The following is a 15796-nucleotide window of genomic DNA, read 5'->3' as shown; positions in this document are numbered from 1 at the left end:
CATCTTGAGATCAATTGGATAATTGCATGAATGCAGTTTCTTTGTTTCTAAACTATGTAAAAAAAATTTCTTTAGGTTTCACATTACAGGTTTCTGAGATCTGCTCACCTCGGTTGTTCAGAGCGGTTACATGAGGAACTACAGCATAAATGTCAGCTAAAATCAGTCTGGATCTTCTCCTCTGAACTCTCTAATCTACCCAGATTCTTAATTAATGTTTTTTGTTTTTGAAACCATTCTGTATAAACTGGAGTAAGTTTGTTTTTTTCTGGAAATCCCAAGAGATCAATAGTGCCTTAAATACTGAAACCAGCCCATCTGTGAACATCAGCCATGCTATGGTCAAAGGCACAGCGCTAAAATTTATCCTCATTCTGATGTTCGACGTGTACATTAAATTAAGCTTTTGAGCTGGAGTTGCACAAGTCAATGCTTTGTGATGCTGCTACATCGTGAGATTGAGAAATTAGATAAGTGCATCAATATTCTTTGTCTCTCAACTTTGTTCAAATCTTCCTAGAGGTTACAGGAGGTACTACAGCCTTAATGTCAGCTCAAACCAGTCTGGCTCAATGAATGTTTTTCGTTTTTCTGCACCATTCTGTATTAACTAGAGATAATTTTTTATATGCAAATCCAAGAAGATCAGGAGTATCTTAAATACTCAAAGCAGCCCATCTGTAAACATAAACCATGCCATTGTCAAAGGCACAGCGATTAGATTTTCCGCATTCTGATGTTCAAAGTGATTTTATGGATGGTGCTTCTGCTACATATTGGGATAAATTGAATAATTGAAACTGTAAAATTGTACAGATGTTTCTCACAAATGGATGATGACTGGATTGACAGACAGACAGACAGACAGACAGACAGACAGACAGACAGACAGACAGACAGACAGACAGACAGATAGATAGATAGATAGATAGATAGATAGATAGATAGATAGATAGATAGATAGATAGATAGATAGATAGATAGATAGATAGATTTCTTCCTCTTTCCCCTAACTCCATTTTCCTTCCTTCAAGCCTTCGCTTATTGCCTTGTGTTAATGAGCCTGTTCTCATCAGCACGAGTTCTCTTCAAGCAAATGAGCGACTGAGCGGTGAATTGCGAGATGCCGCCAACTAATTGCCTCTGCGCAATTTGTTCCACATTTGTTGTGATTACATTTGATTCAAATGGGCTTCTGCTCGCCGCTGCTCACATGATTGGGTTTCTCTCTCACTGGGAAGCATTTATTTTATAGTCTATGTTCTTAATAATAACTGGGTAAGTGGGTTGTGCAAACCCCACCGTATGAAAGACGTTTTGTGATTTTGTACATGGTAAAGATATACAGTCAGTCCTCAGCACATGCATTATATATGGACACATATATGTTATTTCTTCATGCCGCACCAACAAAACCAATTAAACTGATGTGTAGGAATAAAAACACTAAAAGTAAATCTAATTACTGAGGTGTTTTATATCTTACAGTATGAGTAATTGTTATGCACTTACTGAATAAATTAGCAAAAGAAAAATAACATGGAAAAAACATCAGCATCAACTTGATCAACATCAACATCAACATCAATAAAATTTTCATGCAAGACTTCCAAGCACTTATTGCATTACTCATTGAATTATGATATTATTGGTGCTTGTGGTGTTTTTTTCCTCCAAGGAATTGTGCATTCAAGTATAGATATACAAAACAAAAGTCTGACTTCTTATTGCTTGGCTAAAATAAAAATAAAAAAGCCACCATTAAGGATTGTCTCTTGTTGTTTGCATACAGGAAGGGACACCATGACCTATAATTAGCAACAATTTGGTGCAGTTGTACAATACATGGTTTTAAATCAGCATACCAGCTTTTATACTATGACATGCATCAATCATTATTGCTTTTCTGGATCTGCAAGTCTTTTTTGACTCGAGAAAAGTGATTTGAATAGTTGAATAACATGGCCACCATTAGCCATATAACAGGGTTAACCAATCAAAAGAGAATAGCTGTGTCCATGTAGCTACACTCTGACCAAATATAATCCAAACTTGGATCATACTATAGACAGCATAATGTGAAAAACCTGTTTGCCTGTTTCCTTTTACAAAAATTGGAGTGTCTCCAAACTTTGCCTTGCAGCAAATATATTCCACCACTGACGGATTCTTGAAATTGGAACAACAACAGGCAAATGAAAAATCTGACTGCAAAGATACTAAATAGGAGCTAGCGCCTTATATATACACCACATTTGAAGCATGATTCGTACCATTCGAATAACTGCTTCTTTGTTATGATCAAAGTACCATCATTCTGTGTATAAATGGCGCTCATAGAAATTGATTGAAAATGCACCACTGACTATCAGCTTTCAACAGCCGTTTGATACGGTCTGCATTAGCTAACCTCTGAAGCATTCGAAAAACGAGTTCCAACAAGTTACATAAGCCGTACGAGCCTGTAAAATGAAACGTTCTGGCTTGATGGGAATAGTTTTTGGCCCACAAGTGGAAGAAAAGATGAGAAAAGGGTCCTTTGTGGGCATGTGAACTTTATGTAGCTCTGGCTCTCAATGGCTCCATTTGTATCAATAGAGCTCGAAAGGCTACGTTACTTTTTCCTGCCATACACTGTAGTTGCTCCTAGCTTGTTTTCTGAATCGTTGAATAGATCTAACAGTCCTCTCCCTTCTCTCCGTCTGTCTTTCCCACTCTCTGATCCACCCCACCCAACAAGAACATTAATTGCATACTAACTACTCCATAATATCCAGAAAGGGCTTTTATTTCCTAGCTTCCTTTGCTAATTTCCTGGGGATAATGTTGCTCCATGCATCCCTCATCACTTACACAATGAGAGATTCTACCAGTTGAAGTCCATAAAAAAGCAAAATGTTTCATAAGAATAGTGAATTTCCTTTCAGAATCTAGACATTTAACAGTCTTCAATCTAGAACCCATTCTTCAATTTAACTCAGAATTGCCCTTTAGCACGCGACTCGTGCAATATCATGTTTACGTGCGATTAGCCCATCAAGTAGCTAACAAATTACGCTATTTGAAAGCGTAGGGTGTTACGCGGTGACATTTCGTTTAACGTTCCCTGCTGCGAACGATCAACTAGGCAGTATAATTTAACCGGGTGAAGTGCAAAATGTATGACTACAACCACAGACAGGCGTGTGGTTGACCTTACTCACGTTTTTATGACCGATCACGCCACTTACAGGCCGGGGCAATGTCGAGTCTATCTGAATTGGCTGCACGTTATGACTTAATGCGCCAATTTGTCGAACTCCTGGGATATTCATTTTTGTTGCCAGAAACGTCTCAACCTCTCAAACACACCAGGGCATTCTGTAGCATACGTGCAATTAGTACTGACAAGGATTTCCACGTTTGTCTCTCTACTTCTTGCAAATGTCAAAGCCGTGTTTACTGTGATCCACTTATTCAAGCTTTGTATTGCTTCCAATTCCTTGTATTTCATAATTATCCTTTAAAAATTCCCAGGTTTTGATCTCTTTGATATGATTATGGATTTGACCAGCTTAAACATGTCTCTAACCACTGCTAGAACCTACCTATGTGTTTTGGTTAATCCAATTAATGCCATAGTTTCTTTTGTTTCTCTCTTAGGACAGCAGGTGTAGACAATATCTTCAGGCCAGTGGACATATAGTTATATATAGACATATCTGGTCTTGCTCTTCAGCAGCACAATAGCTAATAGCTGAAAATATATATTAAGGTCTATAATTCTGAGATTAATAGTGAACATGGTCCCAAAACGTGATCATACTTAAGGGGAAAATAACACTTTTGAAAAAATATATGCGGATTTATGTCTAATTTTTGGCGAAACCATGTCTATCGATTGCTTTCTCATTCTGTGCAAAAAATGTTTCATTGCATTTGATTGTCAACATTATAAAAATATACGAAATAGTACATAGAGTTCCAGTCCTATTGTCACACATTCCTGATGTTTTGTACATGTTCAATAATACAGATTTGTTTTCTGTGTTTGAGATATGTTTATGCAGTATACATACAACCCCAACCTTATAAACCCCACCCACCGGTTTGTGTGGATACTCACTGTGGTGTACAGATGATTGGATGGTATTTGGAACCCCCTCTCGGTTATTAGGGTGAGAAAGGGAGCAAATGTGGAACACTAAATATTTGTCCATGAAACCCTTTCCTATGACACTCCTGAGGTATGCCGATCCTAATTCCACTCCACATCTGGAGGCAACCATTGTCGAATAACAACCCTGATTATATTTAGATGAAGGTGTGTAGCTAGGAGTTGTGAGTTTGAGTGTGATATGTAATGCCAGATGTTCTCTCCAATTAGTTGCACACCACTATTCTATAGAAAGCAGAGCTTAGTGGAGGATGAAAGGTTACAGCCTTCATTACAGCTTAGAACATTTGAAATAAAATGTTTAATACAATCTTTTTGTTCATATCTAAAATCTATGGCACATCAGTCATGCGTACCACTGACATTTTAGATGAATGAGTGTGTGTGTGTGTGTGTGTGTGTGTGTGTGTGTGTGTGTGTGTGTTTAGTCATGGGGCTTGTGGACTAATATCTTATCAATTCTTCATTCTCCCTCCCCCATTGTGGCGTATCCAGCATGAGGGTGTGATCATACACCAAGAAGTAGCAAGATATACCGCTGTGTGAAAGCAGCAACGGTTCCCCCAAATTAGCGTGAAATCCTCCTACACATGGCATTTACAAACCCACAATGCTCAGTTTGCATAAATTTTACAGCAAATATACCCAGAAGCCTGGATTTTTTTTGCTTAGTATTCTGTCAGTCTGGATATACAGAAGAAAGGATGCAAATTGGTAATTGCGTAGACACCTTCAAAAATTTTCAAACTAATTTATAATAGATTGTATGCAGTTAAACATGACATAAAACACGTGTTGTATCTGTTTTATTCCAAATCAACTGGTTACCCTTGATTGCATTCTTTGTGTTATTTATAAATGATTCATTTTTTGTAGCTACTGGATGGGTGAATGGTGCGGAACGTCCGTGAGAACAATCAGTTCTAGTTGTCAATTGCTTGAGCAGTTTTTTTGTCTCTTTTAAAGCCACTTCTTTTCCATTAAAATAAAGAAAAACCCTTCTGAAGTCTATCCAGTGGTGGAAAGGATCCTTGCTATGATGCTTAAGACTTTTATAAACGTTTTTTATTTTATCTTTTCAATATAATTCTATAGTATTTACTAGGGATGGTCAGATTAATCGATTCGTATCGGTGCACCGGCATAAAAGTTAACGACGTGATGCATCGAGTTCAATACATGTGCATCAAATACCAGTTGGAATTTGCAACGCAAAACATCGTTTTTTTTTTTTTTTTCAAATTTGCATCAGTAAAAACCAAATTACTTATAAATCATTTTTAGTCGATGAAATAAAAAAGCAAACTATCTGTACCATATTTGCATAGCACCATATTTTTTCAATTGCGAATCAAAATTCAAATCAAAATCGGATCCATTGCATCGTAATAGCTGCTTCATATGCATCTTCGACGTATTGTATCGTTGGCTATGCATCTAGATGCGAATCGCATGGGCCTCAGTAATACAGACGCACATCCATTGTTTTTACAGTAAACATATAGATCGCTTTTGCTAGAGCTCCCATTATAAATTCAATTAACCAATCAGATTCCAGAATTCCAATATACAGTAAATACACTTAGTGCACTGTATATAGTCACCGAAAGGACATTGATATCACGAATGCAGCAGTAAACATATATTTATTTTAAATGAATAGCATCATAAGAGGTGGTGCGGGGGAATGGTGTAGTGAGAGAATGTGAAGCTTGGCTTCATGGTTGTTTTCTTGGAAACGATGCTTGATCGCTCATCATAACTAAGATAAATTGACCGACTGGAACATCTCACTTACAGTACGAGCCAGCAGACCTCTCTGTGAAAAACAATATGGATAAAATATGGATATGGATATTTTTTTTTCCTGTTTTCGTCTCCACCTCACTGCACATCGTTTCTGACACTGTAGTTCAGAGAAAGTGGCATACACATGTTGCATCTTAGAAATGAGCAATTCTGCTTTTAATAATTGTGCTTCATTCTTTCATGAAGCAGTATATCTCAATTATCCTCAAACTGGGGACAATTCTGATATCTGTGTAAAAAATGCAAAGCTGTTTGATAAAAGAATTTAGTGTACATGCGTAGTAATGTGAAATAGTAATGTGAGGTTAAATGCCTAAGTGGCTTGTGTGAAATGTGTGTGTCGATGTGTTTAAATTGAAATTGAGCTGGTGTATTATGTTAAAGAAAATTATATGAAATTCAATAAAAAAGCTTAATCGTTTGTAGAAAAATCATATAAAAAGATTTTCTAGATTTAGTTGTATTTGGAAATCCAGATTTATTTATTTACTCCAACAATTAAGCTAATCGAATAATGCCCAAACCAAAGACTGTGGGCCAAATTTGGCCTGGGTTAAATATATATGCTCTGCAAATGAGGGGGAGTTTTTTATTTGATTTATAAGTTGTAAAAATAGTAAAATCTAAATAAAAATTCAATATGATGTATTGCATATATAGTTGAATAGTTGTATTAGGGCATTGAACTCTATTGTACTATGAATTAAATTGTTACTATGTTTTCTTTGTAATATACGTTTCATTGAACTAGAAGAAATTGAACACCAGATTACTAAGTAAAGGTTTTCTAATAATGAATTAATTACTTAATTTCTAAATAGTAAAAAAAACATAAAAAATCATAAATAAAGGGAACCTTAGCGACTAGTGTAATGCTACATGTAATTTTATATATAACACTCAACGAAGTTAGATTTTTGGCTCTTTATAGGTAATAGTTTAAAAATGTTGAGGAGAGCATAAAAGACATTAGACGGTGGATGCTTACTAACTTCCTTCTGCTCAACTCGGATAAGACGGAAGTACTTTTACTTGGACCACATGCAGGTAGAAGTAAACTTTCCGATTTCGTAGCAACTCTGGATGGTGTCTCAGTGTGTACAGCAGTCAAAGACCTTGGTGTGTTAATTGACTCTAGTCTTTCCTTTGAGGCTCATGGAAATAACCAAGATCACCTTCTTTTACCTCAGAAATATTGCTAAAATTAGTAATATGATGTCATTACTAGTTCATGCTTGTGTTACAGCGAGATTAGACTACTGTAACGCTTTACTGTCTGGGTGTTGGAGTAAATGCGTCAATAAGCTTCAGTTCAGAATGCAGCATCAAGAGTCCTCGCTAGATCTAGAAAATATGAGCACATCACCCCTGTTTTAATCAGTCTACACTGGCTCCCAAACAAATCTCACACTGATTATAAAATACTACTACTGACATATAAAGCAGTTACTGGTATCTAAGTCAACTTATCCATTGTAACCATTATGATCCCCTGCCCACTTAGATCAAAAGGTGCAGGTCATTTGTTGGTACCTCAAATAATGAAGACTACAACAGGGGGCAGATGTTTCTCTTATAAACCCCACAGTTATGGAACAACCTTCCAATCAGTGTTCGGGACTCAGACACAGTCTCAGTGTTCAAGTCGAGGCTGAAAACATATTTATTTAGTCAAGCCTTTGATGTGGTAGATTTTTCTTAGGTAAAGGAGCAGATCTGAAGGGATCATTGATTGTGTTCGGTAAACTGGGATATTTGTATGCTGTCGTTCACTCACTCTCACACGTTCACTCGGGTTTGTTGACTGTGGTGTGGTGTGGTGAGTCGTCTTTTATCCCAGAGAGCCCTCATGTCTGTGTTACCTTCTGGTTCTCCCTTTTAGTTCTGCTGCCAGAGCGAGTTTTGCCGGAGTTCCAATTGCACAATGTCCTTCACTTTCATACAACAATAAGGATACTTAATAATCCATATCTTTCTCTCCCTGTCACCCCACTTCTCTGTTTCTCTCTCTCTCTGTCTCTCTCTCTCTCTCTCTCTCTCTCTCTCTCTGTCTCTCTCTCTCTCTCTCTCTCAATATACATGCTCCTGAGGTTCCAGTGACCACTGTTCCTGCCCCCTCTTCTTTCCTCAGATCTGCCCACCTCGTCTAGGCCTACCGGTTTCTCATCTACATCTTAGGGATCCATGAGATTACAGAGTAAAAGAGGAGCTTTGAGGATGGATTTAAACTGGAGTTAATATCAACAGTCTGCTACACTGACTCAGGACTACGGTTTGCATCTGATTACCATCACTGCAGACCTCAACATAGTTTAGCTGTAATAAATGGACATTCGGTGCAACTCAGATGAGGACGGGTTCCCTCCTGAGTCTGGTTCCTCTCAAGGTTTCTTACTTATGCCATCTTGGGGAGTTTTTCTTTCCCACAGTCGCCACCGGCTCGCTCATTAGGTACAAACTTACACTTAAAAAGAACATCTTATTCATTTTTATCACCACATTATCTGTGTAAAGCTGCTTTGAGACAATGTCCATTGATAAAAGTGCTATACAAATAAAAATGGATTGAATTTACAGCACAATGATATTCCAGCAATGTTAGAAAGCCGGGGTCAGCCATTAAACAGCACCCCTAGAGCACGGAGGTTTAAGGGCTTTGTTCAAGGGACCAGGAGTGTCAGCTTGGCGATACTTGGGCTGGAACCCCGACCGGCCAAACAGCAACCCAGAGCCTTAACCACTGAGCTAGTTGTACAACAATCTTGTCATGTTTTTATCCATGTATACTGTATGCCCAGAGTGGAAAATATTAGGCTTTTATGGTCTTAAGAACTGATCATTGGTCAGAAAATAAGCCAGAATGAAACAAATATTTTCCAGCATTTTTCACTGCAAAGCATTTTAAAGCAATTGGGGGAAAAGCTAGAAACAGGGCTATTTACCTCTATAGTCTTGTTGTATGCAAAAGTTAAAATAATGACAATTATTCTAACCTTTAATGCCAAAAAAAACCCTTTTTTTTCAGCTTCTCCCATTAGGGGATCACATGCGGATCATCCATGTTCAATTTGGCACGTTTTTACGCAACCCTCCCCATTTATCCGGGCTTGGGACCGGCACTTAGAGTGGCTGGGGTTGGTTCCCTGACCAAGGATCGAACCCAGACCGCAGCGGTGAGAGCGCCACTAGACCATCACCTTTAATGCCAAATTCAACCCAAAATATCCGTATGTCCAGCAATGTCTTCTGTGATTAATCATTATTGGAATTTGTTGCAGTCCATCAATGGCCCATAAGCTCGTAAATGGATTCAGGGTTGATAGATAGTAATATTTGTTACATTTTTGCTCGTTTTTTGTTAGCTTTTTTGCCCAGTGTACTTTACAATACAAATTTCTATCCGATATTATTCTCCGATTTGCATTTCATTAATTTCACGAAGCTCGTTGTCATTTGTTGCATAAAAGCACTGTTTACACGTGTGTTATACGGCTGCAGGCTATAATTTAACTTGCGCTTATTTCATAAGCCGTGTGTTGTCTGTGCTAAAATCTGCAGGTGGTTCTCTGCGAGAAGTAAAGCATTGAAACTCGCTAATAAGATTACGGGACAAATTGATGCAGAAATTCACACCCACCCTTTAATGCAATTTAAAGAAATCATCATCCGTTTTTCTTGCACCCATTTCTTTCGCTAGACTACTATACTCTCGTTAAGAGCAGAGCTCAGATGCTGCTTCGTGCAGCTTGGCTTCTATTTATAAACCCCCTTCATAGATCTCTGAATCCAATAAAGCATGGTGCTGCACCTTGCAGCCCCTCAGAGAAAGAGTGTGTGTGTGTGTGTGTGTGTGTGTGTGTGTGTGTGTGTGTGTGTGTGTGTGTGTGTGTGTGTGTGTGTGTGCACATGGTAAAAAAGAGACTGAGCATGAAAGTGAAAGATGTGTAACCCTCTACACCACCTCCTCCACTGTCTTATAATAACCACAAAGTGCATGTCTGTGTGTTCTTTGTTAGGGTCTTCAATTGCAAGCTTTTCTTTACAGTCTGACAGCACGACGCAAGAGAAAATGAGGAAGCAGGATGTTGAGCCTCGGCCTTGTGTTGTGGTACAGCATTTTTCACGTAGCAGCAGCGACGCTGAGAAACAGTGTAGCAAAGAGAAATCGATTTACATATCAAATATTGGTCAATGTTTATTGGTCAGTTTTTGATTAATCAAAGTAAAGCGCATCTACTCATAAATATTCATTAATGAATAATTTTTTTATCGATGCAAATATCTTCCAGACGATGCAACGCGACGTAAATGTGTATCTGACGTGCATTTTTTTATAAACCGATGTAAATCTGTGATTCTCACCATCTTTACTGTACATAAAGACACTAAAAAAAGGAAATAGGAAAAAGACATTAGCCTATTAGAGTCACTGACCTGGTATGAGAAATTAAACTAAAAGCACTCTGGGGAAAATCTCTAAAACCCGGTCAGCGTGTCAACATTCCTCAGTGTGATAACCGCTCGCACTTCCTGTTAGTCTCACCATCGTTTGTGAATTATGCATAAGTTGATTTGTTATCTATCACAGGGGTCATGAGAGTCCGGTGTCTGGCAAAGGACTTGCGTGGACTGAACGAACGCCGGAAAAAACGTGTAGCTGGAATTAAAAACTGGCCGCTAGTTCAGTGCCTCTCGTTTTGTTTTATGCATCTATTTATTATATATTAAATCAGGTCACGAAGTTCCCATGAACTTGCATTTCTTTCAGTTTTAGTCAAGTATGGTTACGGAGGTGATCGTAAAAAAAAAAGAAAGTTTTTATAGTCACCATTTATTCATGTATTTGGATATATTTTTCATTGAATAATTGATATTTTTGACAAGGTTCCCTGGTGGTCTAGTGGTTAGGATGCGGCGCTCTCACCGCTGCGGGCCATGTTCGATCCCCGGTCAGGAAACCAACCCCAGCCATTAGGGTTTCACAAGCCTTAGTGCCGGTCCCAAGCCCGGATAAATAGGGAGGGTTGCGTTAGGAAGGGCATCCAGCGTAAAAACATGTGCCAAATCAAACATGCGGATGGTCCGCTGTGGCAACCCCTAATGGGAGAAGTTTTAATTGATCTTTTTGACACCCTTTATATTTTCAAAAATATTGGGACACCTTTTTCCAGGCAATATTTGGTTCTTCTTTATACTTTTACCACTTGTAGAGAACCGTACAATTGTATAGGATGGTTTTGGATTCAGGACAATTACATCTTTTTTAGGAGACTGAGCTCCATGAAGATATGCTTTACACGGGTTTGGAGTGGAATATTCTTATTGAGCACCTTTGGAATGAACTAGAACTAGTGCACCCCAGACCCCAGATTGTTTCTAACATCATTGTGGGCTGAAAGAATCTCACACAAATCTCCACAAAATCACAAAAGAAGCGTGGCGGTTCTTATAAGAGCAAATAATGCCCAAAAGTGGAATGAGATGTTTTGCTCAGGTGTTCAGTAAATGCATTCATAAAAAAAAAAAGAAAAAGACCCCAAACCCAAGAAACATCCATGCTGCTGAAATGCTTTTGTAAATTGAAAGCAAAACCAGTGCTTCTGTTTTTATCAGCTCGTTTAAATGCAACACATGCAAACACAATGAGTCATTAAGACACAATCTCCAATAACAGTCCCTCCTTCACGAACTAATGAAGCGTGTGCTCAGAAACGTGTGTGTTTAGAAAGGGATAAAGCTAAGTGGAGGAAATCACGCTGGCAGTCCATGCTTTGTGATCTTTTTCACTTTGTTCCGAATCCCAGGAATGTTCGTTTGCTTTACATAAAAAGGAGGACAAAGAAAGGAACAGGCAAATGCAGATGTGATGGAGCAGATGCCAAGGTTCTCCGAGCGGAAAGGAGAAGCAGTGAATGTAGCTATTGCGGATATAACAGAAAAAAGTAATAAACAAGATGGAGAAGCGCTTGTATGAGGTGTTACACCTCAAGCAAGCTGTATTGAAGACAGCTGCAGGGAGCCTGAACCATCCCAATCTGTCTGGTGATGAATCTAAAGGGAAAACCCATCTAATTTCATCATTTCGCTCACAGCCTCCACAACATAATCAAACCTGCAGGCTGTGAATAAAACCCGAACGATAGCGGCAAAGATACATTTTTCCTTCACTCAGAGTGGTTTGGAAAACCGGTACTGCACCACAGATACTTTCCGGCTGAGCCAAATTGCTAGAATTAAGTGCTTGACCCTGCTAACAGCCCTACTTGCTGGTACCCCCCCTCGTGACCTCCAGAGCATCCCCCAAGGTTCAGAGGTCAATACTGCACACAAAATGCCTGATAGGGAGCACGTTAAAGGGATTAAACAAAGGATGGGCATCCGTGGATGGAGCGAGACTTGCTTTCACAGTAAGAATGAAAGTGAAGAGCTGGGTGGGCGGGGCGAATAGGGGGAAGGGTGGTGCTGAGGTCGCAAGTGTACAGGCCATGACTGAACACAATGCAGACTGACGAGCCGGTCCGGCCCTGTCCATTAAGATCAGCATGTGTAAGCGAATGTGTGTGATCAAGCATGCATGTGCTAGACATTTCACTCTGGATGGCCCAAAATTCCCAAAAGTCCTAAAATTCCTAAAGGTTAACAATTGCTACACAAACTTCCTTGTTATCTTGTTATATACTGTAAGGCCAGGGTCTAATTGAAAGACTAATAATAATGTTCATAAGGTATAGAATTATTGGAAAAACTACTATGCAAAAACTTATCATAGTCATATCACAAAACACCTTCTGACCATGGATTTGAGAATTGCTACAATTAATGCTGACTCTTCAAAAAAGCATCAGTATTACAAGCAGGCAGTGAATTGCGCAGCTTTTGACAGCTCTGTTTTTTCCGATATAAATAATTTGAATTCATTAATGCATTAGAAAAAAGTCAGTCCAAGTGAGAAGAAGATGAAGCCGGAATACCCTCCCCCTTGATTTTCTCCTCACACACACACACACACACACACACACACACACACACACACACATACAGAACAAGCTTCTTCCAGAGAGAGAAACATGGGAATTCTCTCACAGCCAATCACATCAGTGCTAAGCACATTAGTGAGCAGGAGCCCCAGCAGTGCACCATATAACATAAGTGTGCTTATCTGTCATAGGTGCAAAATTTATTGCGCCTTCATCAAAAACCTGATTTGGTCCCACACATTTCAATTGACAATAGATTTTTTTTTCTAAGAGCAGCAGTGCTCTGAGATGCTGGAAAAGGTTTTAGAAGGACATATGGGCTGAATGGAGTAGTGAAAAAAAAAGAAAGCCACGGGTGGTGTGTGTGTGTGTGTGTGTGTGTATATGTGTGTTTGGGGGGGGGGGGGTTGGATTTTGGATTGTACTGTATGTAGGTTATGCCTCATCGCTTCCTTAATCTCCTGCATTCCATTTAAACGATGGAGTACATTCGTATCACAGTGGGAATCTGTCCAGCTGCTGTATTTACAGTGACAACGACACCGGCTGTAGCCGGTGTACGAATAAATGAAAGCGTACGCCGAACGTTTTCTATCGTGTCAATACCCGTACCCGTGGCGTAGTGTTAAATTTAGTTAACGGATCCCAAACTTTATCGCGATCGTGTTAATTTATAACCAGTTAGGGAATCCGCCACGTCATCGCGTCATTGATTGCTTCCAGGAGGATTGAAACTATTGATCCAATCCCATCTGGAACATCGGGGACCCCGTATTGATCCTGCAGCCTCGTCCAGCAGGCATAAGGTGATACATTGATCACTTTATGCTGGGACACGGGGGGTCCTCCTTCATCCGAGGCATTAATTTGCAGCTTCTCTGACAATGAGACAACAGGCAAATGACCCATTGATTTGCCGGGTTTATCGGCTGAGGCACAGCGGGTCGTTGAAGCCAGCCCCCATGAATCCACTTCGGACCTGTCCGGTGCCTTCCCCCCACTATGAGGATGTAGTGTTACCACAAATCAACTGTAGGAAGAGTGGAAATAGGGGAAGGGGGGAAAGAAAGGGAAGGCTAGAGGGAGAGAAAGGCACCACCCGAAACAGACGGCATTATTCAGTGTCTACATCTGTCCACGTGCAGATAAAGAGATACTGCAAACGGGACATGGAAGAGCAAGTTTCAATACTTGAAAACTATGTACAAACTTATTGTGTGCTCTCCTCTTGCATCCTCACCACCATCCTGATCAAGCTGTGATTTCTTTTCACCGTCTCTTCAATAAGTCTTTCGACCTTCCCTTATACTCGACATGTGCGTATACGATAGCATATTGATTCGGGTTTCAGGTTCCTTCAGACAGACAGTACGTGTGCCTCGAATTTCCTGGAGAACAGCACAAGATCTAATTATATTCTGTAAGTGAGATTGAGGTTCTCATACCTACAGGACTTCCATTAACCTCCACTCTCGCATAAAACGATTCCATCAAATACTTCCCCTCTGTTTACTTTCACAGAGCCAGACACTTATTTGCAGGTAAGTGCTACGTTTCTTCTTTGTTCTTCTTCTTTGCCAGGTTAAGTTGTAGCTATTATTAAGTACTAAGTCGGAATTTCTTCCGGACTTGAATTGAAAGCTGTGCGAAACAATTCAGGATAAGGCATAGGAAAGAAAGTGAGTTCAAATATTTCTGAAGCATGTCGAAGGACCGAAATGTGGGATGTGGGAAAGTGATGGAGAAAGAAATAAGCTGTACCTGTTTGCCAGATGTAGGTGGGTTTGTGGTTGGCAATGGTCTGTGTCTGCACCTCCAACAGAACCATGGAGAGCAGAGTCGCCCTGAGGAGCCAGGCAGCTGGCAGTGCCAGCCTCATGGCTTCAGTCGGGCCACTTAGATCCACAGCTGACCTACGCAGTCCACCGCACACGAGCTCACACTCAAACACCAGAGACCAGCGGACGAGGGAGGGAGGGTGAAACGTGTGCCTGCTATTGTCCCTCACTCTGGTTCGTATGTATGTGATTCCTCCAGGAAAAGGGTAATCCACCAGGTTGCCTCTGCCCCTTGCGTTGCTTTCTCTCGCTTTTCTCCTTGCAGTCTTTTACCTTGCTTTGTGAAGGCAAATGGGAGAAAAAAAAACACGGAGAGAAAAAGTGAAACAATAGGTCCCTCAGCCCGGGCTGCTGGTGCGTTTACTGCGTCCTGCCTACACTGCACTAATGCAGCACCTCCCACTCTCTCTCTTTCTCTCTCTCTCTCTCTCTCTCTCTCTCTCTCTCTCTAGCACTCTCTATCTTCCAACCCTCCTCCCTGCCTCACTCCTCACCTGCTTTCTCTCTTTCACATTGGCTCACTACTTCACATCTCTGTGCTTTGCTCTCTCTTTCTTGAACGTATTCACTCCACATCTGTTCTCTCTCTCTGTCTCTCTTTCTCTCTAAGGATGTTCTGCAAACAAGCTTAGAGAAGTAAGTGTGTGTGTGTGTGTGTGTGTGTGTGTGTGTGTGTGTGTGTGTGTGTGTGTGAGAGATGAAAGAACAAGAGCAGGATAAAGCACCAAGCAGTAGCTTGGACAACCAAAAAAAAAAAAGCGAGCCAAAAACAAACAAAAAAAAGCAGAGTGAGGGAACGAGAGCGTTCTCGTGACATTGAAAAATGGACAGAAAAACCAGCAAACACGGCAAACCGAAGCGAATAAAAGCCCCGATGAATAATTGAAGCGAATCTTCTCCCAAATTTGACCTTGATATGAGCGAATCAAAAGGTGAGCGATGAGATTCCGTCTGCGCGATCATTACCGAGACGCCGCCCGAGGCGTCGATTCCGCAAATTCGATTGCGAACGTGAA

General features: G+C 40.2%; 1 protein-coding gene across 1 annotated transcript in view; it reads right to left on the bottom strand.

Moving 5' to 3' along the window:
- thsd7aa (thrombospondin, type I, domain containing 7Aa) overlaps positions 1-15739 on the bottom strand; it is a 121032-nt gene extending 105293 nt beyond the window's left edge. The window contains exon 1 of the mRNA XM_083543165.1: positions 14704-15739. Within this exon, the coding sequence (XP_083399291.1) occupies positions 14704-14821 (118 nt within the window). The 5' untranslated portion in view covers positions 14822-15739. The remainder of the gene's footprint in view (positions 1-14703) is intronic.
- Positions 15740-15796: the final 57 nt, after the last annotated feature.

The sequence above is a fragment of the Silurus aristotelis genome (assembly GCF_946808225.1).
Source record: "Silurus aristotelis genome assembly, chromosome: 6".
Taxonomy (NCBI): domain Eukaryota; kingdom Metazoa; phylum Chordata; class Actinopteri; order Siluriformes; family Siluridae; genus Silurus; species Silurus aristotelis.
Note: the sequence above shows the minus strand (reverse complement) of the source record. Positions and strands in the feature narration are given on the sequence as shown.